Below are 23,175 nucleotides of genomic sequence, written 5' to 3' on the forward strand. Positions count from 1 at the left end.
GAAGAGCCTCTGTGCCATCAAGATGCTTTTGACAGCAAAGAGTGGATGGATGCAATGAGAGTTGAGTTACATTCCATTGCTAAAAATGACACATGGGAATTAGTAGATCTCCCTCTAGGCAAGCATGCCATTGGAACCAGGTGGGTCTACAAATTAAAAAGGAAATCTGATGGCAGCATAGATCGATACAAAGCCCATCTTGTTGCAAAAGGGTATGCCCAACAACAAGGCATTGACTTTGAGGAGACATTTGCTCCCACATCCAGGATTACTACCATTAGATGTGTCATTGCCATTGCAGCCCATCATCATTGGCAAGTGCACCAACTTGACATCAAGACTGCTTTTCTTCATGGGTTGCAGGAAGAAGTCTATGCCACACAACCTCCTGGCTTTGAGGTTGTTAATTCTGAAAATAAGGTATGCCGGCTTAGAAAAGCCCTTTATGGTTTGAAGCAGGCACCTAGGGCATGGTATGCCAAAATTCATGCACACTTACTATCCCTTGGTTTTTAGAATAGTCCCTCAGAACCCACTCTTTATGTCCACGGGAGTGGATCTGATTTTTTAGTGCTGATTTTATATGTGGATGATATGCTCATCACGGGCCCAGATACTCAGCAAATTGCAGCTTTCAAGGCTGATTTGCAGCAGATTTTTGACATGTCAGACATGGGACAGCTCCATTATTATTTGGGCATTCAGTTTGCTCATGTTGAGGGGGGTATCATGATGTCTCAGTCCAAGTATATTGGACAGCTCCTTGATCGTTTTCAGTTTGAGGATTGCAAGCCAATCTCTACTCCAGTGGACCCTAGCTTCAAATTCTCAGCTCATGATGGGAGCCCACCATGTGATATCACTCTTTATCAGCAGGTTGTTGGATGCCTTATTTATTTATGTCACACCAGACCTGACTTACAGTATGCAATATCTCAGCTCAGCAGATTCATGCACATGCCCAGTTCACAGCATTGGCAGGCAGTGAAGAGAGTCTTCAGATATCTCAGAGGCACTCAGAATTTAGCCCTCTTCTATGGTGATCAAGGTTCACTTACCATGCATGCTTACACGGATAGTGACTGGGCAGGATGTTCCGACACCAGAGTGTCACATACTGGCAATTGTTTGTTGCTTGGCAATTCATGTATCTCTTGGCTCAGCAAGAAGCAACCAACAGTTGCCACATCTAGTTGTGAGGCTGAGTACAGGGCAGCTTTCACCGCTACAGTAGAGTGTGTTTGGCTTTGACAGCTACTTACAGATCTTGGTATTCGCCAGACATCCTCCACTATTGTCTACACTGACAGCCAGAGTGCTTTGGCCATTGCGCGTAACCCAGTGTTTCATGCGCGCACCAAGCATATTGAAGTTCACTATCATTATGTTCGGGAGCGGTTGTCAGCAAGAGACATAGAGTTGTCCTATCTTCCCATAGAGGACAACATAGTAGATATGTTTACAAAGGCACTTCCTCGTCCCAAGTTCGAAGTCTTTCGACAGGCTTTACACTTGGTTCCTTTCGTTACATGATCTGACATCCCTTGTACATTCATAGGTGGCTATATCCTTTTGGATGAACATGTGCCACCATGACCAGAAAATACCAGGTATTTTAAGACGTTTCCAGAGTACTTCAGCCCATTCCATGGAGGGGGAATTGTAGGCCATCCTTTGGTGGTTCGAGTGATGCCCTATAGGCCATGGTATGAGCTCAAACGTGGTACAGGGATGTAATCAGCTGGGGCGACTCAGATTATGCAGGAAAAGCTTTATTTGGATCAGCCAATCTCCAAATCGCTTGAGAATTAGGGGTCTGCCTGCACCATTTTATCTTTAACCTATTAACTACGGCAAGGGAAAAAAAAGGAGAGACATGTGGAAGCATGGAGAAGAGAGGAGTTGCCACGTGTAGGCAATATATCACGGGTTGACGTCAGGTTTTTTGTACAATTGTTTTGCATCATGGTGTTGTAGATTGCCTTTGCTTTAGAATGTGAGATGCCTCTGGGCTACACAGAATATACAGCTAGGAGATTATGAAACCAATCATCTGAGCTACCAAAAAGTAGACCACTACTACCTAGCTTAGCATTTTCAATGCTTCATTCTTGGTCCCTCTTTGCCGTTTCTGTGCAGACGACGACAGATTTTTCAAGATGCAATACTTTAGGCTGTAGCACAGGAAGACTCCAACAGTACTGCAATTCTAATCTTGTGCTCAAGCCCCTTCCCTTCTCCATCAGATAGGCTTATGCACAATCTTCTTTCAGGTGTGTAATTATATTCGTTTAGTAGGGGCATCTGTCTTGGATAGCTTCGGGTGGGCTTTGGGGGGGCTCTGTGGTGAAGGAATCTGTTGGGAAGCGTCGGAGATGCAGATGGATATAAGAAAGGCAGCTGCCAATCCTTATTTTGGACCCTCTTCTGCTCTTCATGTGTGATTGCTACAGTCCATGCTGTTGATTTGGATCAAGAATTGCCAAATAAATTTTCAGCAAGAGCACCCCATAGCTTGCCAACTGAAGGACGATCAATCCTCCTCTTTTATTTGCAATATCGAGAATGTTTCTATGTTAGTAGGACACCATAGCCAGGTTTGAAAGGATACTCACTAGGGGGAAGCCGAAATGGGTAGAGAGCTTGCAATGGGAAAAAGGATATGGGATGAGCTGAGATGAGCTTGCACTCCAAAGGAGGATCTATGGGAGAGACAACAAGTCATCGAAAGCTGAAAGCAGGCGTAATGAAAAATGATGATCAATCCTCCAGAAGATGCTACTGGAAGACTGGAAGAACTTCCAAGCAAGCTTTGTGTGCTTTGATGAGAGGTTGCTACATGTGTTATTGAGATTTATAGTTATAGCTACGGCTATTACCTTTGGCATTCTGAGTACTCAGGATAGAACTATAGTAATGGCTAATTCTTGGAAAGAGGATGAGGATGAGGATCTATACTCAAGAAACCCCACTTGGATGCAATGTGGCCAGGGCAAATTCTTGGAAAGAGGATGAGGATCGATACTCAAGAAACCCCCTGTTGGTATGCTCTAATTGGTGCCATTCATCTACAAGGGTCCTTTGCTCATCTCATGGGCTTTCTATTCTTTCAGATCTGTTGCTCCCTCCTTCTTAGTGTGACATATATGGAGATGGAGATGGAGAGAGAGAGAGAGAGAGAGAGAGAGAGAGAGGAGATATAATCCTGCAGCATCGCGTGGGTTCCCTACTAGTCTAAGGAAATTATGGGTCAATTCTTGGAATTTCACTGAAGTGATTGGGGGCTTTTGATCTAGAAGCCACGCTGAACGAATGGTACAAAAATCATGCAAATCTGGGGCTGCCACGTGTCTATCTGAGAATCTGGACACCTGGCCACGCCAAAAATTTGTAGGTAGGTAGGTCCTGGGCTACAAATGATGTGCTCCAAATTTCAAATCAAAATGGTATGATTTCTCCCACGAAAATCCTTGAGAAGGGCTCTGATAACAATGTAACTAGATTAGCCTACAGCCTGCTAGTTTAGGTCTAATTTCTTAGTATAGGGACAGCAGCAAATGATGGATGTGCAGGACAACAAGTAACAATAGGATTTCATGTGCAAGATCAACAAAGAACCTGAATTTAGCTGTAGATCCTTCAGCATGTGAGAGGCTGCACAAGCACAGGCTAGGAAGTGAGTTCCTTGGTTAGGAGGTCAAGTCCTAGTTGATTATAGTTCAGCTCAGCCAAAAGCATGGAGGCTCAGTTGGAAATGAAGTGTATCCAATTGCAAATCAAGAATGGATACATGGAGCAGCAAGGCCCCCCCCCACCCCCCCGCCCTCTTTTATAGGTTTGGGCCTGGCAACATTTACAACATTGATTATGGGACAGCCATCTTAGGATGCCGCGTGGCAACTTAAGGATTACCCTACTTAAAGCACTATTTATTTCTAAGCTAAAAATTACTAAGTAAATGTCACTGTTGTTACACTGGGATTACCCTACTTAAAGCACTATTTATTTCTAAGCTAAAAATTACTAAGTAAATGTCACCGTTGTTACACTGGGACAGACATCTTTCTTCTAATAAGGATCTTCTCCCTTTATGAATGAAATTGAATTGATATGTATGAGGATTGATTTGAGAAGAAAGGAATAACACCATGGTTTGCACATATCTACGATTTTTTTTGGTCAAAAGAAGAGTAGTTATATTATTATCAAAGAACTTTGTACATCAAAGAGTTACCCTTGTCAGGATATCACTGAAGTCCAGCTAATACCATAAGCTGTTGTAAGATCAAACAGAAATTCAGAGCACAGCATCAGTAACTCAGTAGTGACAGCAAGGAGAAGACCAAGATGGTAGTTCAGTCCCTCCTGTATAGACATGAGGGGACCTGAAATGAAAAACCCTGTGCAGCATCATCAGAAACATCAGGAACCTGAGCAGTGGCAGTAGTAGCAAACTGAGAAGAAACACCTCGTGCAGGGTCAATAGAGATGTCCTGTCTAGAATGACTTTGAGAAGAATCATCCTGAAAAGAGGACTTAGCAGGGGTCTGGGCAGCAGCACCTGGAGCAGGGTTCTGAGCAGCAACACCTTCAGCAGAGGTTTGAGCAACATCACCCTGAGAAGGGGGTTTCCTGTGGAGGTATTGAGGGGGTTTATCATGATCATCATCCAAATTACATCTGCTGATGTGGTCAGCAAGATCCTTACTTAGCCTGGTGTGTTCTAGATTATATGCACCTATTTGGAAGTCGAGTCTCCTTTTCTCCTATCCCACCATGACATAAACATATTATTAGTAAGCATCACAACATCTTTAAACTGGAAGTTGTTTGTAGATATCCAAATGAACCACAAGCATGAGCCCTGATTTAGAACCAAAGCTCCTGCTTGGTCTGAAAGGCATCCCTCAATAAATAGCTTTCCAGTTAATTGGTTCCCCAATTTCTATCTAGATGTATATGCACACTTTTCTAGCATGTGAGCAAGCAACAAAACGATGGAAAATGTCGTCCATAACACTAGGGCATCTTCTGCATTTACCATCTCCTCTCCCTATTCCGCGACCCCTTGCATGAGTCCACATAGCTATATGTAGTATAAGTCAAGCTAGACATGGCATTTTTTCAGGGACCTTCTTGTTCCATATCTTCCTAAATCTTTCATACCATTTCTCCCTGCTGTCCTGAAGTAGCCACCTTGCATTAAGGGTTCTGAAAAGATTCTCAACAAAGGATGGGATAGGGATTGGAAGAAGAGAAGTACTCCCCACCCAGCTAAATTCCCTATGATAGATCAAGAAAGTGCCACCTTTCTAACAAGTGTTCCCTTACCAAAGATCTAGTCTGCTCATAATCAGTAACTAACACTGATTGGTTAAAGCAAATTCCCTCCTAATTTCTTGCGAAGTCTTCCATCTTAACTGCTCTTTATTCCAAAGTTGTCCCATAGTTTGCAGTCCTTTTTTTAACATAAGGCTGGCTAGGAGAAACTATTCATAATTGAGTTGGGCCTTCCTAAAGACAGTGGAGATGAAGGGCCCTGAAGGGGGAATGAGAGCAAGAGGAAGAGAGTGAGAGACACTCAAAATGCGGGTGTGAAATGATGAGCCACACCACAAACTCAGTTGTGTTTTATTAGGATTAGGTTTACCCTATGACTGTCTTAAGACAGTCATAGGTGTCCTATCTTTTAATGAAGGGTTGGCAATGTGCCTTTACCCCAACAAAGGCCAATGTGCCTAAAGGGGAGAAAAGAATAAAAAATTACAGCAATATACAGTTACTGTATACAAGACCATAAAATAAGAATGGTCTCATCCTAATCCCATGATGTGGCGGCAATGTGCAAACCGCTCTGTAGGCAAGCTCTTAGTGAGCAAATCTGCAGGATTATCATCAGTATGCACTTTCACAAGCTCAAGTCGCTTGTCTTCCCTGATGAAATGATATTTCACTTCAATGTGCTTGGTCTTCTGATGAAAGACCGGATTCTTTGCCAACATGATAGCACTCTGACTATCACAATGCAAAACTGGCATATCTCCTGTAATGCCCAAATCTCCCACCAGCCGAGTAAGCCATATTGCTTTCTTGCAGGCCTCAGTGGCTGCAACATATTCAGCTTCTGTGGTTGACAGTGCAACGCATTTCTGCAACCGAGACACCCATGATATAGCACCTCCTGCAAATGTGAAAATGTAACCGGTAGTAGACTTCCGGTTATCCTTATTCCCTGCATAGTCTGAATCTGTAAAACCATGCACCAATGCATCCTGCCTACCATAGCATATGCACAAGTCTTTGGTACCCTCGAGATACCTCAAGACACCTTTCACTGCTTCCCAGTGCCGCTTGCCTGGATTTGCCATGTACCTGCTGATGACTCCCACCGCAAAAGCAATATCCGGACGAGTGGCAACCATGGCATACATCAAAGATCCAACTGCAGATGCATACGGAACTTTGGCCATTTCAGCCTTATCATCATCTGATCTGGGGCTGTCCTTACTGCTGAGTTTTAAATGTGGAGGCAACGGGGTACTAATAGACTTCCCCCCCTCCATTTTAAAGCGCTGCAGTACTTTGTCAATATACTCTTTTTGTGACAGAAACAAAAGTCCCTTGGACCTGTCACGAGTAATACGCATGCCAAGAATATGATTTGCATCACCCAAGTCTTTCATGTCAAAAGACTTATGCAGTTGTTTCTTCAAAGCACTAATCTCATGCTGAGATTTACTGGCAATAAGCATGTCATTCACATATAGAATGAGTAGCATCAAACTGCCATCCTTTGCCCGTTTGGTGTAACAAGCAATGATCGGTCTCACACCTATGATACCCTTGGGACTGCATGAAGGCATCGAACTTCTTGTACCATTCTCTTGGTGCCTGCTTGAGTCCATACAAGCTCCTTTTGAGCTTACACACAAGCTGCTCTTTCCCTTTAACAGCATATCCCTCTGGCTGACTCATATAGATCTCATCATGGAGATCTCCGTGAAGAAAGGCTGTCTTCACATCCATCTGACATAAATCCATGTCGTCATGAGCAACAAGAGCTAACACTGCTCTCAAAGTAGTCATCTTGACTACAGGGGAAAAGATCTCATCAAAGTCAATGCCCTTCTCCTGCTTAAATCCCTTGGCAACCAATCTGGCCTTATACCTCGGTAAAGCATTTGAATCCACTTTGACTTTGTAAACCCACTTGCATGGCAAAACTTTTCTGCCTGCAGGTAATTGCACCAAGTCCCATGTATCATTCTGAAGTAGGGAGTCCATTTCTGACTGCATGGCTTTTTCCCACTTCTTTTTCTCCGTTCTTCCCATAGCTTCCTTGAAGCTGGAAGGCTCACCACAATCTGTCAGCATGATAAAATCAGCCACATTATTGGCTCTTGGAACAAACCTGGCAGGAGGCCGTTGTACACGGGAGCTCCTCCTAACAAAATGTTCCGGATTAGGCTGCTGTCCAGCCTGTTCTTCATGCATGACAGGTGGCTGTACCACCATATCTGGCTGTGCTACAGCTCCATCTGCTGGCATATCCAGTGGTGCATCATTGGCAAAATTATCTGGCTGATTTTCAGCCTGTATACCCTCTTGAACAGGGTTATCTGCAGCAGCCTGCTGCTGCATATAAATGGGCATTCTTTGCTGTCCAACATCATCATAAATAACCCTCCTGTATTCCACAGGTTGCACGGGTTCCTTGTGTACACTATCTTCTTTAAAGATGACATCATTGCTGCGTATAATCTTCCGTTTAACGGGATCCCATAGCCTGTACCCCATTTCACCTTCGTCACCATAACCCATAAAGATGCATCTGATAGACTTTGGATCCAGTTTGGTGCGCAGTTCTTTGCGTACATAAGCAAAGCACTCGCAGCCAAATACACGTAAGTGCTTGTATGAGGGTGGCTTGCCAGACCACACCTCCTCTGGCACTTTCAACTCCAAAGCCTTGTTTGGCGACCTGTTAATAATGTGAACTGCTGTTTGCACGGCTTCTGCCCAAAAGCCATGGGGTATTGCAGCACATCGAACCTTCTCCTGAATAGTTCGATTCATACGCTCACTTGCACCATTTTGAGATGCATTATGAGGGGCTGTGAGTTCCTGTTTGATGCCCTTAGCTTGGCAAAACTGCACAAAAGCATGTGACACATACTCACCCCCATTATCGGACCTGAGGCATTTCAGCCTACGACCTGTCCGATTCTCAACCTGAGCGACAAACTTCTTGAAAGCATCTAAGGCATCGCTTTTATGCTTCAAGAAATAGACCCACACTTTGCGTGTGGCATCATCAATAAAAGTAATGAAATACTTTGCACCCCCTAGTGATAACTGTGGCATCTCACACAAATCAGTGTGCACTAGATCAAGCGGTGCTCTATTCTGGGGAGTTCTCCTCTTATGAGGAGTCACAGAATGCTTGCCAAATATACAATGATCACAAGTAGGCAAATCTGAAAAAGAAAGAGGCGGCAGATAACCCAAGCGTGACAGTTCTTGCATTCCTTTAACAGACATGTGTCCCAACCGGCTATGCCACAATGAAACCTTTGGCAGCTCGGTTATGGCAACAACATGATTACCCACACTGGAAACATAAAGAGGGTACAAGGTATCACTCTTAAAACCCTCAGCCACTACAGTCTGGCCATCAGTAATCACCCATTTGGAATCCCCAAATGTGGTGTGGTAACCACTGTCATCCAATAAGCCAGTGCTAATCAGATTTTTCTTGATTTGCGGCACATGGCGAACACCATCAAGCATAAATGACCGTCCATCAGGAAATACTATCTGTATACTGCCAATCCCTGCAATCTGACATGCATAGTTGTTCCCAAGATGAACAACTCCATGAGTACCTGTGTAGGAAGTAAACCACTCCCTATGAGGAGTAACATGAAAAGAAGCACCTGAATCCAAGAGCCAGGTGTGCATGTCATGGCCATCAATAACCAAAGCATGTGCTATTACAGCAGAAGAGCATAAAACATCATGTATGTCACTGTCACTATCCTCTGCTGCAACATTCACTGCATCCAAGTCATCTGCCTTGGCCTTGCCTTTGCCTTTGCTTGCATTTCCTGCATCCTTTGTTTCAGCCTTCTTGGCTTTCTGATCCCGTATGAACTTGAAGCACTTAGACTTCACATGTCCCTTCTTGCCACAATAAAAGCATTCAATATCCTTTTTGCCACGGGACTGACTGCGGGATTTGGACTTACTGACAGATCTCCCCTTCTGCTGAGTCCTGCCTCTATCCTGTACTTGCAAGGCATTTGAAGACTTGCTGCTCGCATTATTCTTCCTGCTCATCTCCTCCATAAGAAGAGAGCTCTCTACATCAGCATAAATAAGAGTGACATTCGAATTTGACAGGGTGGTCTTGAAAGTGTCCCAACTCTCAGGGAGGGTACACAACAAGAAAGTAGCCTTGAACTCCTCATCAAGGTTCAGTCCCTGTGCAATAAGCTGTGTAAAGATAGCATTGAACTCACTCAAGTGTGAGGTCATAAGTGTACCTTCCTTCATGCGAAGATCAACCAACTTCTTCAACCAATAAACCTTACTGGCTGAACTCTTCTGAGCATACAATTCTTCTAGTCTGTGCCATAGACCATAAGAAGTCTTTTCAGCCTGAACATGGAACACAAGAGTGTCTGAAATAGTGAGCATGATAGCTGCCCTTGCGGACAAATCAAGCTCTTCCCAGTCATCAGCTGCCATGTCAGATGGCTTGACACCCTTCAGCCTTATGGGCTTAGAAATCTTCTTTAACAGAAGTACATTCAAGCACTGTTCTGCCCATAATGCATAGTTGTGTGCTCCTTCCAGTTTCTTTATGTTCAGAATTGAAGAATCACTTCCTCCTGATGCCATATCAGATGAGGAAAGTACCTGACTCCCTGGAAGTAAAAAGACTGAATAAAAATTCTGATTTCTCAGAAAAAACCTGCTCTATTCAAGAGCCAGAAGCACTCTCAATGGTGCTGTTTTTACTGTCAGGATAATCTGCAGCAAAACAGTAAATGACCCTGCAAATACTGTACCTTCTGACACACTGTACTGTGCTCAAAGAGGCATAAAAACAGTAATTTCAGACTGCTGCAGCTGCTCAACAAGTGCTTAACAGTGCATAATCATCTGACAAACCACAAACACTGCTGTAAACACTGCTGTACTGACTGTACTGATCACTTCTCCCACCTCAGATGAGGTATTGCACTGAGTTAAATTGCAGAAACCACTTGGCAGCAAACACCCAAAAAAAAAATGACACTTCAGCCTGTCACAAAACCTGCAACAGTAAATGGGGTAAATCCCAAGCAATCACCCTTATACCAAGGGGAGAAAATGCATCTGAAGATCTCTGTCGGTAACCCAAGTGCTATGAAACAAAGTCTGGGCAAAAGCCCTTTGATCTGACACCTGAATCAAGTGGAGAACACCTCAACACTGAGGTAGCATGCAATATGAAAATGGCTCCTCCTTCACGTGGTACGATGGCATAGTTGAAACTTGCATCCGTGGGTCCTGAAGCGGGCTTTCCTTGTGTTTCCCTCTGCATGTCGTCTTCTCTTCCGAGTTGACGAGCGCTCGTGGCCGTGGCTTGGTGTAGTAGTCCTGAAGCCAAGGACCCATCTGAATAGGGAGCATTGACAAGAGGACGCGATCTTGGGGGATGCTTGAAAACCTGCCCCGTGGCTTCTGAGCTGCATGCGCGTTGGAGGGACATGCATGTCCTCCTCTTCCTTCTCGACTCCCAGAAGGTCTAAGTCCATAACGCGGCGGTGGAGAGAACAAATCCTCAAATGCGACAACTGAAAATGAGCGATAGTCTTTGTCTTTTGCCAACGAGGGGAATACTGCCTCGGCCTCCAAGTCAATATCGTCGTCGAGTAGAGAGAAGGGGAGCAGGCCCTTGGTCTCCGTGTCCTGTCTTATCCTCAAAGGTACAGCAGTTCCATCCGCACCGTGCAGAATCTCATTCCCTCTTAAGTCACCCTGCGCTCCGTACTAGCCGTTGAAAGCATTTGATTGGGGAGGGGGTGTAGCGAAGGTGCTCACAGAGGAGTTGTCCACCCTCTGCCTCACTACTCTCTCCATCACCATCCTTCATCTCCAGCTCTCTTCCAAAGAAACCAATGTCAAAATCATATCTACATTGAGCAAATGAGCCACCAAGAAAGCTCTTTCATCTTGATACTGTTGAGATAGGTGATGCATATGCATATGACCTTGTGAGATGGAGAGAGATAAGGTGAAGTGGATAGGATGGGTAAGTTGTGAGATTTGGGGGAGAGAGAGAGCAAGAGAGTGAGCTGAGAGCTGAAAGCTTGAAAGCTTAGTTGCAATGAAGAGTGTAAGAGAGTACAATTGAAAGAGTGAGAGATAAGGTTTTGTCCTAGTGACAAAACCTTAGTAGTCACTAACCGTAGTTAGTGAACTAACTGCGGTTAGGGGAAAAAACCTCTTAAAGAGGGAAAAGTGCCTCTAACTAGCTTATTAAATTACATTGGTCACTGTTGAATTATATCTATAATTCTAACACCCCCTTGCAGTGCCAATGTCATGTACAAGGCTGATCAATCACCAAACGGATATAAGTTCAGGGCACTGCGAAATGCCTCAAACTTTTCACGTGGTAGTGCTTTGGTGAAAATATATGCAACGTTGTCATGTGTGGACACAAAGATCATACTGATCTCTCCAGCATGCAACTTCTCTCTGACGTAGTGATAGTGAACCTCAATGTGCTTTGTGCGAGCATGAAACACTGGATTCTTTGCCACTGCAATGGCACTCTGACTATCAGTGAGTTGCCCTGTACTCAGCTTCACATGATGAGGTAGCCACTGTAGATTGTTTCTTGCTCAGCCAGGAAATGCAAGATCTACCCAAAAAGAAACAATTGCCACTAGTGGACTGCCTAGTGTCATAATCACCAGCCCAATCTAAATCACTGTAGGCATGCATCTGCAAGTCACCCCCCCTGGGAAATAACAAGCCAAAAGACTTCGTGCCCTGCAAATAACGGAAGATGCGCTTAACTCCCTGCCAATGCATAGTTTTTGGGCTGTGCATATACTTGCTCACCTGAGATACTGCAAACTGAATATCAGGTCTAGTGTTGCAGAGATATATGAGGCATCCTACAGCCTGACTATAAAGTGTGGCATCAACTAATTCTCCTGCATCATGCATTGTGAGTTTCAGCCCCGGCTCCATGGGAGTGGCTATGGGCTTACAATCATGCATGTTAAATCTGTCCAAGAGTTTCTGCACATACTTGGACTGAGACATGATAGTGCCACGGCTCTCTTGAGAGAACTGGATCCCCAAATAAAAGTGAAGCAGCCCCAAATCTGACATGTCAAAGGTGGCCTGTAAATCAGCTTTGAAATCTGCAATATTATCTTCATTGGACCCTGTGAGCAGTAAGTCATCGACATAAAGAAGGATGACTAAAATTTCCCCCCCATTCATCTTGATGTAGAGGGTGCTCTCAGTAGGACTATTGTGCAGTCCCTTAAAAAGGCATGAATCTTGGCATACCATGCACGAGGTGCTCGTTTCAGCCCATACAAAGCTTTGTTTAGCTTGCATACCTGAAGTGCATTTGATGTAATTTCAAAGCGTGGAGGTTGTATGACATAAACCTCTTCCAACAAGTCTCCATTTAAGAAGGCTGTTTTTATGTCCAACTGATGAACATTCCACTCAAAATGTGCAGCCATTGCAATAACAGATCGGATGGTGGTCATCCGGGATGTAGGAGCAAAAGTCTCCTCATAATCTATGCCCTTTTTCTAAGCATAGCCTTTAGCAACCAGCCTTGCCTTGTATCTGTCAATGGAGCCATCTGGCTTCCGTTTCACCTTGAAAACCCGTCGTGTACCAATGGCATGTTTACCTGGTGGCAAGTCTACGACATCTCAAGTCTGATTTTTCTTAATGGACTGCAACTCATCGTGCATGGCATTCATCCAATGCACATTGTTCTTTGCTTCTTCGAATGTTGCAGGCTCCTCCTCATCGAGAAGAGTACCTGCATATGCTGATTCCACTGAATTAGCACCTTCCATGTGCCTTGCTGCAGTGCGAGTCCTGCCAAGTAATGGAGCATCAATCTTACTCTCCCTGAGAGTCTGTAACAGCCAGTTTGGGACTGTTTCTGCTGCATGTATGTCTGCAATTTCTTGCTGAACCACCTGTTCCACTGCTTGTGGAGGTGGCAAGACATCTTGTGGCTGAACTGGAGCATCGGGAGGTGGCTGTAAATTCTGATTTACATCAGAAATATCAGCAGGGGAACCCAAGGCAATGGGTAGCAACCCCTCAAAAACATCCTCTGAAGAAGAAGGCAAATGAAATTCAGCCTGAGTGTGAGCTGAATTTTTTGCAAATATCACATCTCTACTGACAATGATCTTGCGTGTAGCAAGATTGTAGAGACGGTACCCCTTGCTTTCTGCACTGTACCCAACAAATATGCACTTAATTGCCTTATCGGACAACTTATGCCGAAATTCAACTCGCACATGAGCATATGCAAGGCATCCAAAGACTTGGAAATGATCCACTGAAGGCTTTCTCCCATTCCAGACCTCATGGGGAGTTTGTGTTTTCAAAGCCTTAGTGGGAGCCCGATTTAAGATGTAGTTGGCACACATCAGACCTTCAAGCCAGAATTTGTGAGGCATGTGTTTGCTTTTCAGCATACATCTGTCCATCTCCATAAGAGTTCTATTTTTCCTCTCAGCTTTGTCATTTTGCTGAGGGGTCAGCCTCACTGTGAGCTGATGCACAATACCCTTGCCTTTCGGAAAATCATCAAAATCTGCATACAAGTATTCCCCACCTCTTCTGATGTGCAATGTCTGTATCTTGAGTCCAGTTTCATTTTCAACCATGGCTGAAAAGTGTTTAAACACCATGAACACTTCCGATTTGCGCTTCAGCCCAAAGACCCAAGTGAAATTGAAGTAATCATCAATAAAAGTAACAAAGTGGAGATGACCATCCAATGATGGAGTCCTCATGGGACCACAGACATCACTGTGTATAAGCTGTAATTTTCGGACAGCTTTAACTGAACCATCCTTTTTGAAGGGGAATCTATGCATCTTGCCTAAAATGCACCCTTCACAGGCATGTGGAGGAGGTATCTCAAGAGGTGGCAATGCATCAACCATAGAGTGCTTCTGAAGCGTCATCAAGCTGTTGTAATGCATGTGACCATCTCGGGCATGCCATAATTCTGCATTCTGCATGGCAGCAGTAGGAGTAGAAATTGCAAGAGCATGGGCTGCTCTTTTCTCAAAAAGATCAAGCTGAAAAAGCCCACGCAGCAGAGTACCAGATAATCTCAAGGTATAATCATTTTCCCTGTCTCGGACAGCACATTTGTCATCCTCAAAGATGACCTGAAATCCAGCCCTGTTAAGAGTGGACACTGAAAGAAGATTCTTGGTGATACCAGGGACATATAAGACATCTGAAAGTCTGAAAACTGAGCCATCAATGGCAGTAAGCTCAACTTCTCCTGTGCCACGTACTGAATATGACGAGTTATTGGCACAAGTGACTTTCTTACCGACGGGAGGTGGATGCAAGGAAGTAAAGAGACACTTCCTAGAAGTGATATGCTTGGATGCACCACTGTCAAAATACCAAGTATTCAGTGTTTCATTGACACTGAAAGCAGATGCATCCGTAGAAGAGTCATAACTGCAAGTCAAAAAGGCATATGTATCATCATTACAAGTGGCTGTACTATCCCGAGCATCTGGAGCAGCCAGCCTAGAATCTGAAATGCAAGATAAAAAGGCATAATCCTGTCCAACAAAGTTGGCTGCAGCAGCCCCACTGTCAGATGGATGAGGAGCTGAATCTGAAACAGCCATATCGGAGCTGTTTTTGTTCTCTTTTGCAAGCCTTTTCCTGCATTCTGCAATGTGTTGACCTGGCTTTTTGCAGTAATGACAAAAACCCTTCTTCTTGGGCTTACTTGCATCATTTTTAGCCTTTTGTGAAGGCTGTCCTGACCCACTGGAAGGCTGATTTACTGATGTCTTTGCCTGTCCCTTTGTTTTTGATTTGAACTTTGAGAGCATAGCTTGTTCACCTGCACGTGAAGCCAAGTTTTTCCTGGTCTGCTCTTCCTGAAGTAGGAGTCCTATCAACTCATGAAAAGTGAGAGGATTTGCATCCTCCCTCAATGATAAGTTCAGCGAGGTATGAAAGCTGAGATAAGACTAAGGAAGAGAATTCAGAGTGGTGGTAATCATCTCTGAATCAGGAATAATCTCATCTATGTTCAATAATTGCTCTCTGAGATCCTGTAGCTTTGTGAGGTGGATTGACATGGAGTCACCCTCTTCCATATGTGTATTACTTAACTCTCTTTTCAAGAAAGATACCCTTGCATCATTCCGGGCTGCATACATGCTTTCTAAGATATCCCACGCTGCCTTCGAGGTCTTACATGACCGGATATGCGGAATGATAAATCTTTTCACTGAAAGAGAGATGCATGACAAAGCTAAGGCATCCCGTGAATCCCATCTCTTCTGCTCTGGAGGAGTGGCTATAGCTACACCAACAACTTGTTCTGCAGCTGCACCCTATGCACGACCTCTTCCACTTTCTTGCTGGGGAGGGGTATTAGGTGCCATACCTGCTGGTTGGATCTCACCCCCATTCACATAATCCCATAAATTGCGAGAAATCAGAATATTGTGTACCATAAAACTCCAGAGGGAGTAGTTGGTACCATTCAACTTGTCTTCCTGTGAAAGACCACCGAATTGGAAATCATTCTGATTTTGCTGGGCCATATCTGAGAAAGAGATTTTAGCAGATATAAGACTGAATTCCCTTACTGGGAATGAAATGCACAACTCCCAAAAAACACAGCCAAGCACTGGCTGTAAATGCAACTCAGATTTCTGCACTTGCACTGTCAGAAATCTGTCCAAGCATAAAAAAACTCTCCAGAATTTGCCAAAAGTGCTGCAAAACACTTCAAGAAAGGCAGTATGAATTGAAATCTCCAAAATTGCTCTCCCAACACAAAAGCCCCAAAATAGGCCCGAAATTGCAACCAGAAAGGGGCAAATTGATCAAAAGCCCCAAATGTTGCAAGAATTGCGCTCTGTCTGCAAAAGCCCCAAATTTCACTGCGAAATTGCAGTGTAATCACAAAATCCCCAAATTTCTTCAAGAAATTGTACTGCAAAATTGAAAGCCCCAAATTTTGAGCTTGAAATTATCTGCAAAGTCCCAAATTTTGTCTGTAAGATTGCAAGCAGAACCAAAAAGCCCCAAATTTCTGAAGCAGATTCTGCAACTTGATTGCAATGTCTGCAACAAATAAGATGCCCCAAATGTACTCCCAAAAACTAAGCCAAACAATGGCTGTGTGCAAAATGTGCCTGCCAAAGATCACCTGCAAGGAAGAGCTTGTGCGCAAGTACAACCTCTACGGCCAGGTACGATTGATGTACGGATTGCAGGTACGAGTGGTACGTACGGTGATGATGCAGGTAAGGCTGCAGGTGCGAGCAGGTACAGCACGTACGGCAGGTACACGTTGGCACAGCAGGTACAGTACGGGCAAGCAGATCTGCGGATTAGGTACGTACGATGCTGTACGGCGACAAGCTGTACAGTCGTACGGTCGCGTAGTACGACGAGACTGCAAGTACGGCAGTGACGCAAAAAAGGTACGGCGACGTACGGACGACGATGTGCTGCAGTCGTGCTGTACGGAATGCACAGGTACGGTAGGTACGGCAGAGTACAAGCAGGTACGGACGAGTGGCGCAAGTGCAGTGCGGGACTGTACGTAAACAGTACGTAAACAGTCCGTACAGATTGTACGGACGATCTGTACGGACGACGATGGAGATGAAGCAAAAGCTTGTGGGCTGGTGATGGAGGCGAATATGCAGCATAAGGTGAAGGGAGCGGGGAGCACGGAGCTCTTGAACCTGCTCTGATACCAAATGTGAGATTTGGGGGAGAGAGAGAGCAAGAGAGTGAGCTGAGAGCTGAAAGCTTGAAAGCTTAGTTGCAATGAAGAGTGTAAGAGAGTACAACTGAAAGAGTGAGAGATAAGGTTTTGTCCTAGTGACAAAACCTTAGTAGTCACTAACCATAGTTAGTGAACTAATTGCGGTTAGGGGGAAAAACCTCTTAAAGAGGGAAAAGTGCCCTTAACTAGCTTATTAAATTACATTGGTCACTGCTGAATTATATCTATAATTCTAACATCAGTGGATAAGGTGGACAAGTGGCATGATGAGTTGCCACATGAGAGTGATCGTCTACATGGACTCTTGCCTAGATATTGAGGCACTCTTCTTATGGACTGGTATATCTCACTTTCTCTTATCTAGCCCATGGTTACATTTACTTTTCAGCCTCCATAGCATTCCATCTTCAACATGTGGTATCAGAGCTATGGAATTTGCTTCAGCAGCTCTACCTCCTCTATCATGAAACCTCACGTAGCTTCTTTAGCCTGAAGTAGTAGCTTCTCACATAACTTCTCCAGTCTGAATATGTTGGCTATCTCACCTCCTTGTGCTGCTCATCACTTCAGGCAACCTACTGTAGCTAGTTTCTACAGTTGCAATAGCACATTGTTACTTATCTGACTAATGTGTCAGAGCTGATTGCGTTTGATTATCTGTGGCACATAATGCACGATTGGTAAGGGTTTTTTCTCTGCATATTGACCTCATTTGGCTTCCGGACTTGCCGATAAACTTGAAGGCCAGTAGGGGAAACTACATTCCACTTCAAATAGAGGAGTGGAAGAAGTGCCACAGTCAAGAATGGAGAAGGTTTTGCATGAAGCGTACCAACAAGGATCTAAAACATTGCTCAGACCACCGGTGGCCTCTGTTGCTGTCACGATAGCAGTAGAATACAAGTGCGCATGAGTTCTTGAACTTTGAGGCAGAGATGATCCAGAGCTTTAGTAGTCCTGCACGTGTCAATCTTTTGCATTTTTATCCGAGTCACAGGTGGGTGAAATCGAAACGATAGTACTTGACTCAGGCTACGGAGTTGCTTTGTTCAATTCATGCTATTTTGCTTTCACTGCGAGAAATGTGCCGACTCTATCTGTGACTGTCCCAGACATGGTTTTCAACTACTGTTCAGGCCGCCTATAGTGTTTCTCACATTGCCATTTCTTTGAGTTCCATCATTATTGTTTATTCAAAGGTTTTATTCATAGGGATGGATTTGATCTGGAGCCTGTGCGCCATTGTTTGGGAGTATTTGTTGAGCTGCCTGCAGAGGATACTGAGCCATTTGCACTTGTAAAAGTCTACATTACTCATGTAGCTGAAACATTGCTGTGCATAGCTTGTATTTGCAGCAGTAGCTGAGAAAGTGCCGCCTCACTTCTACAAGCTATCACCTTGCTCTTGCAGCCCCTACAGCACATCATTTTCAAATATGAGTTGGTGCATTATTTGTACAAGCTTTTATGATGCTTCAATAGTCTTCATTGCCTCAAACTGGTGTATTGCTTCAACAGACAGTCGTGTGCAGCTCTAAAGACATGCTTGTACTGTTTGAAGCGACCATTTGCTACTGCTATGTGTCACCCATGTCTCAACAAGTTATCAAATGCTAATGTTCAAGGCATGTGGGATTTGTGGCAAGAACAACCATAAAAAGCAGGATTACTTTTCAAAGAAAGATACAGTCAATGTGGTTGTGGAAGAGGAACTTTTCAAGAAGGAAGCAAATTTTATTGAGGATGATTGGGCTTTCTAAAGCCAATAATTGTTTTTTCGAGTGTTGATTTTGTGTGATTATGTTATGTGTGGGGTACTCTGCCCACCAGGAAAACCCCAAAATGAAAGGAATAAATGTTCGTTAGTGTGTGTTATGGTTGGGTGCCCTGCCCAGATATACAATCCAAAAATGGATGTTATACTTGAATCCCATGACGTATCACCATGATGTATCACCATCCAATGAGCACTTATTCTAAAGTCCAGAATGTAATAGCTCATTATTGGCACCATATGATGTAGCCAGGGGAGCCAAAACCCAATCAATATTTTCCTACATCCTTGTCACACCATAGCTTATGACCTGATAGGGGACTAAGGGAAGGGGGGGGGAATCCATCAATGAAGGTTATGACCGGCCTAGCATCAAGGGGGGTTATTGAGATAGGTGTTGTATAAGCATATGAAGTGTGAGATGCAGAGAGAGAGAACACGAGTGGAAAAGATGGACAATGGCCTAATGAGATGGACAAGTGGACAAGTGGAATGAGGAGTTGCGACATGAGAGTGAGGCACTTTCTAATGAAATTGAATATCTCACTTTCTCTTATTTAGCCATGGTTAGGTTTACATTTGCGCCTCCATAGCATGCGGTCTTAAACAGATACTTCTGAATCCTAAAGGGAACTCCCTTCACAATGGAAGTGTTCTCTCCTTTGTGGCCTCTAAAATCTCCTGAAAAAGTGAATTCTGTTATGGGTTAGGGCTTGGCAAGCAGATCTTGACGACAGCATCATCCCTGAGTCTTTCTGTACATACTGTCCAGGCTCTCCTCATGGAAATAGTTGTACATGCATTCTTCTTTATGAAAGCCTTAGGCTTGTTCTTCAGCACATTAGCCCTCTTTTGTCGAGTCTGTGTCTTTGATCTGGTCTTTTCTCGAGTCCTACTGGGTGTCTTTTATTTTGTTCTACAGGTGTTGGCTAACTATAACCAAGTTTTAGCATGGTCCTCGCTCGACTCCACATGTCCTCAAGCCTAGGAGTCTTGAAGGCCTGCTAATGCTTTGAGAAGCCATAAAATAGTCTTCTAGGGAATCTTGATTGTGTAAAATGTTGTATGTCCTCCTGCGGAGTCACGCATGCAGGGGCCTTTGGTAATGAGGGTCTCAAGCAATGCTTTTATTTTAGTGGGGATCTTCACCTCCAGAGTGCTGACAGAAACTCAGTACGAAGACTTTGTATAAACGGATGCTCAAGTATGCGTGGGTGTGTGGACTTGTATGTGTGAGAGCATATTTTTATACTATGGTCTACACCCACTGTTGGGCGCTGATGACGTCAGCGGGGATGTTATAGTAGCTAGTCCCTGCTATGCGTGATGGAGTTTATGGTTTTCAATCTTATGAGTGACTATCGTGAGATTGAAACTGCACTATGTTGTGTTCATAGAGGATGAGTTTGGGAATTTTCCCTGTATTCATCTAGGTATATACATGAAGTAATTTGATTGCTTTCTGAGATTGTGCAAGACTTTGCCATTGCAAACTTAAGACTTGGTGCTTTTCGCTTAGCTGATTTTATTAAAAAAAAGATAAATCTTGTTTGACTTTCCACATTTATGTTATCTTACGTTTCTGACATATATTTTGTGGTTGTGATTGGCTGAATTTAAAGGAAACTAAATCTTGTTTGACTTCACATTCATGTCATCTTAGGTTTCTAACATATCTTTTGTGGTTGTGATTTTCAGCCACTTCTCACCATTGATGTGTGGGAGGTAATGGAGGTGTTCTTTAAAATATTTTTGTTTTCTCTTTATCTTCTGTGTCTTCATGTATATCAAACATTCCTACTACTCTGTTCTCTTATTGGCACACTTCTAAGGTTACTGACTAAGGGATTCGTTTTATGCAGCATGCCTATTATCTTGATTATCAGGTGGGTCTGTTTCTTTGTTTCTTTCATCATTCTGTGGTCTGAACTGCCTATATGAATGAGATCAATTACAATGTAAGGTTTGTTGCAGAATCGGCGTCCTGACTACATCAGGACCTTCATGGATGAGCTTGTATCCTGGGAGATGGTTGCTGGAAGGCTCAAGAGGGCCAAAGCCTTTTTGAATTTCTATGAGCCTGTTATTCCAGAAACTTAGAACCTGCGGAGGCTATGCAAAAAGTTATGAGAGCTTTAAGTATTGTACATGTGTTATCCATGGCGATTCTTGTGTTCATAAATTTACCAGAAATTCGAAGTTCAGGACTCAATGTCATTGAAGACAATGACAATTCAATTTTGTTGCCATTAGGTCTTTGGAAAATCGTGGCCACGCCTTTCTCTGAAGGCCTTCTCCCCATTGAGTGCTTGTGTCATGCCAGCCAAAACTGCCCTGGTGGGTCCTGATGCAAGCAAACATAAAAGATTTTTAAATTTATGCACAAGGTGTAGTTAGGTATGGAAAGCGTTGCTAATGCAACAGCTACAGCGCGTTCAAAACGTTTTTAGAGGTATCTACTGATGACTTTCATCAATTTTATAATGAGTAAGGCTTCAGCTGTGTATTGTTTGAAATCGTTTAGGCTATAAATAATTTAAGGTTTACCTATTTCAATTTATGTATTGCAGTTATAATATATTTCAAGTAAATCCCAATAAAGCTCTGCAGATTAGAACAACAAAGGCCTGACAAACATTAATGCTCAGAGTCACAAAAAAATCAAAAAGGGGGTTTAGGAGCTATTAATAAGGCAATTGGAAAGAGTAATTTTCTTAGAGTGATAATCAACGCTCATCAATCTGCATGACTTTTTTTTTTCCTTGTCAACTCCGAGATTGTGTTAAAGTAGGTGATGACACCCTAGGCATACCACAGTACACACATTTGACTTTCCAAAGATTGTTCAATTCTGACACGTCTGGAGTGTCACTTTCACCATGTGCAGATGCATATTAGACTGGAGGACATCCATTTATCGAGTCTAAAGATTGAATAGTCGTTGGCTCTAGCAATTGGCAAATCATGTGTAAATCTACAGAAGAGACGAATCGCCGTAGCATATGCACGAAATATTTTCTTGAATCTCTGCGAAACACATCTTTTGTCAAGAGTTTTTGTCCTTTTTTTTTCCCCAAAGAAAAGGACCATCTATTAGACAGCCTTGAAAAAGTCAATAGAGATCAGCAATTCATGGGACACTTCACCAATTAAAGAAGCTCATTATACTGTAGAGTTTTGGTGGGAATTTGTATGCGAAGAGGGATGATAAGAAATATGTGTATCTTAGGGAATTGTGGCCGGGATTCAATGAACACATATTGAGTGTTAGAGCATGCTAGCAACCATTGAAAGAAGTGGGGCACTTGGGCTTGCTTCTAGGGGAGGCCGTGGTGAGATGTTGGACTCCTTGCTCCTAGATTGGAATTTTAAAAAGGTGAATAGTATTCAATGGGCTTGCCCAAAGTGAAAGAGAGAGAGAAATGGAAGAGGAGAGAGAGGAATATTTAAAAACAATCGGAATGAATGCGCGTCCAGAAAAACAAACCCAATTTTGAAAGAGATGCTGTAAAGTCAACACACTAGCCAATCACAAAAATGCAAATGAAAAAGAAATTAAAAAAATTTAAAGAGATGATCTAAGCTCAACACACCAACGAATCATGGAATTTGAACAAAAAAAAGTCTATGGAGGCAAAAAAATCTTGTTCTTTTTTTAGCATAAAGTGTACGTTTTGTTTATGCTAGTGTGTAGTTTGTTCCATTAGTTATACCACTAAAGTTACCACCTTTACTATCATTTAAGCCCATGGCACTAAGTTGGGATTTTCTTTTCCATAGTGTGCATAATGTGAATCTTTTCCAAAAGATCAAGACGTGCCTCATGTAAACAACAAGCTTAATGGTGCTGGGAACCATCTAGTATGGAGCTCCAACATGAACATATTTTTGATTGGAAAGGTTTGGGAAGATAGTTGAAGGCATGAATGCAAGGTCCTCATTAATGCCAAGAAAATTGAGGATAGGGATATAAAAGATGGATTAGACAATGTCAGATTAACCCTTATTGATTACATAATGAGTATGAAGTATTTACCTTAAGCTTGCAAGCTACTTTTTGGAAATTTCCCTTAGCCTTTTCTACAACCACAAGCTACAAAGGGATGTCAAATTGCCATTAGTATCCCTCCATGTTGTGCATCACCTACTCTTTCTAGTAGAGCACCCCAATCATCTCTTCCATCATAGGCACAAATATGGCTATTATGTAAGACTAGAAATCCAGTTTTGTTAGAAAGATGCCGAGGAGTTTACCATATTGGCAATGAGGGTTTTATCCTTGATTCTCTCATCAAGCATCACAAGATGCTTTGTAATTGCTTGAACCATGGGAAATAAG

General features: G+C 43.3%; 1 protein-coding gene across 3 annotated transcripts in view; it reads left to right on the plus strand.

The window, feature by feature from the left end:
- The window catches only part of FSD1 (Fe superoxide dismutase 1), a 37,247-nt gene extending 15,889 nt beyond the window's left edge, over positions 1-21,358 (plus strand). For 2 of the 3 annotated variants that reach the window (XM_087381557.1, XM_087381575.1), the window contains exons 6-8: positions 20,535-20,561; positions 20,699-20,722; positions 20,811-21,301. In XM_087381557.1, coding sequence (XP_087237683.1) covers positions 20,535-20,561; positions 20,699-20,722; positions 20,811-20,936 — 177 coding nt within the window. In that variant the 3' untranslated portion in view covers positions 20,937-21,301. Of the gene's footprint in view, positions 1-20,534; positions 20,562-20,698; positions 20,723-20,810; positions 21,302-21,328 lie in introns of those variants that run through there. The other variant, XM_087381566.1, reaches the window with a different exon arrangement.
- Positions 21,359-23,175: the final 1,817 nt, after the last annotated feature.

Source organism: Dipteris shenzhenensis, chromosome 1, assembly GCF_047967505.1.
Source record: "Dipteris shenzhenensis isolate YYH24624 ecotype China chromosome 1, Dip_SZ_1.0, whole genome shotgun sequence".
Taxonomy (NCBI): Eukaryota; Viridiplantae; Streptophyta; class Polypodiopsida; order Gleicheniales; family Dipteridaceae; genus Dipteris; species Dipteris shenzhenensis.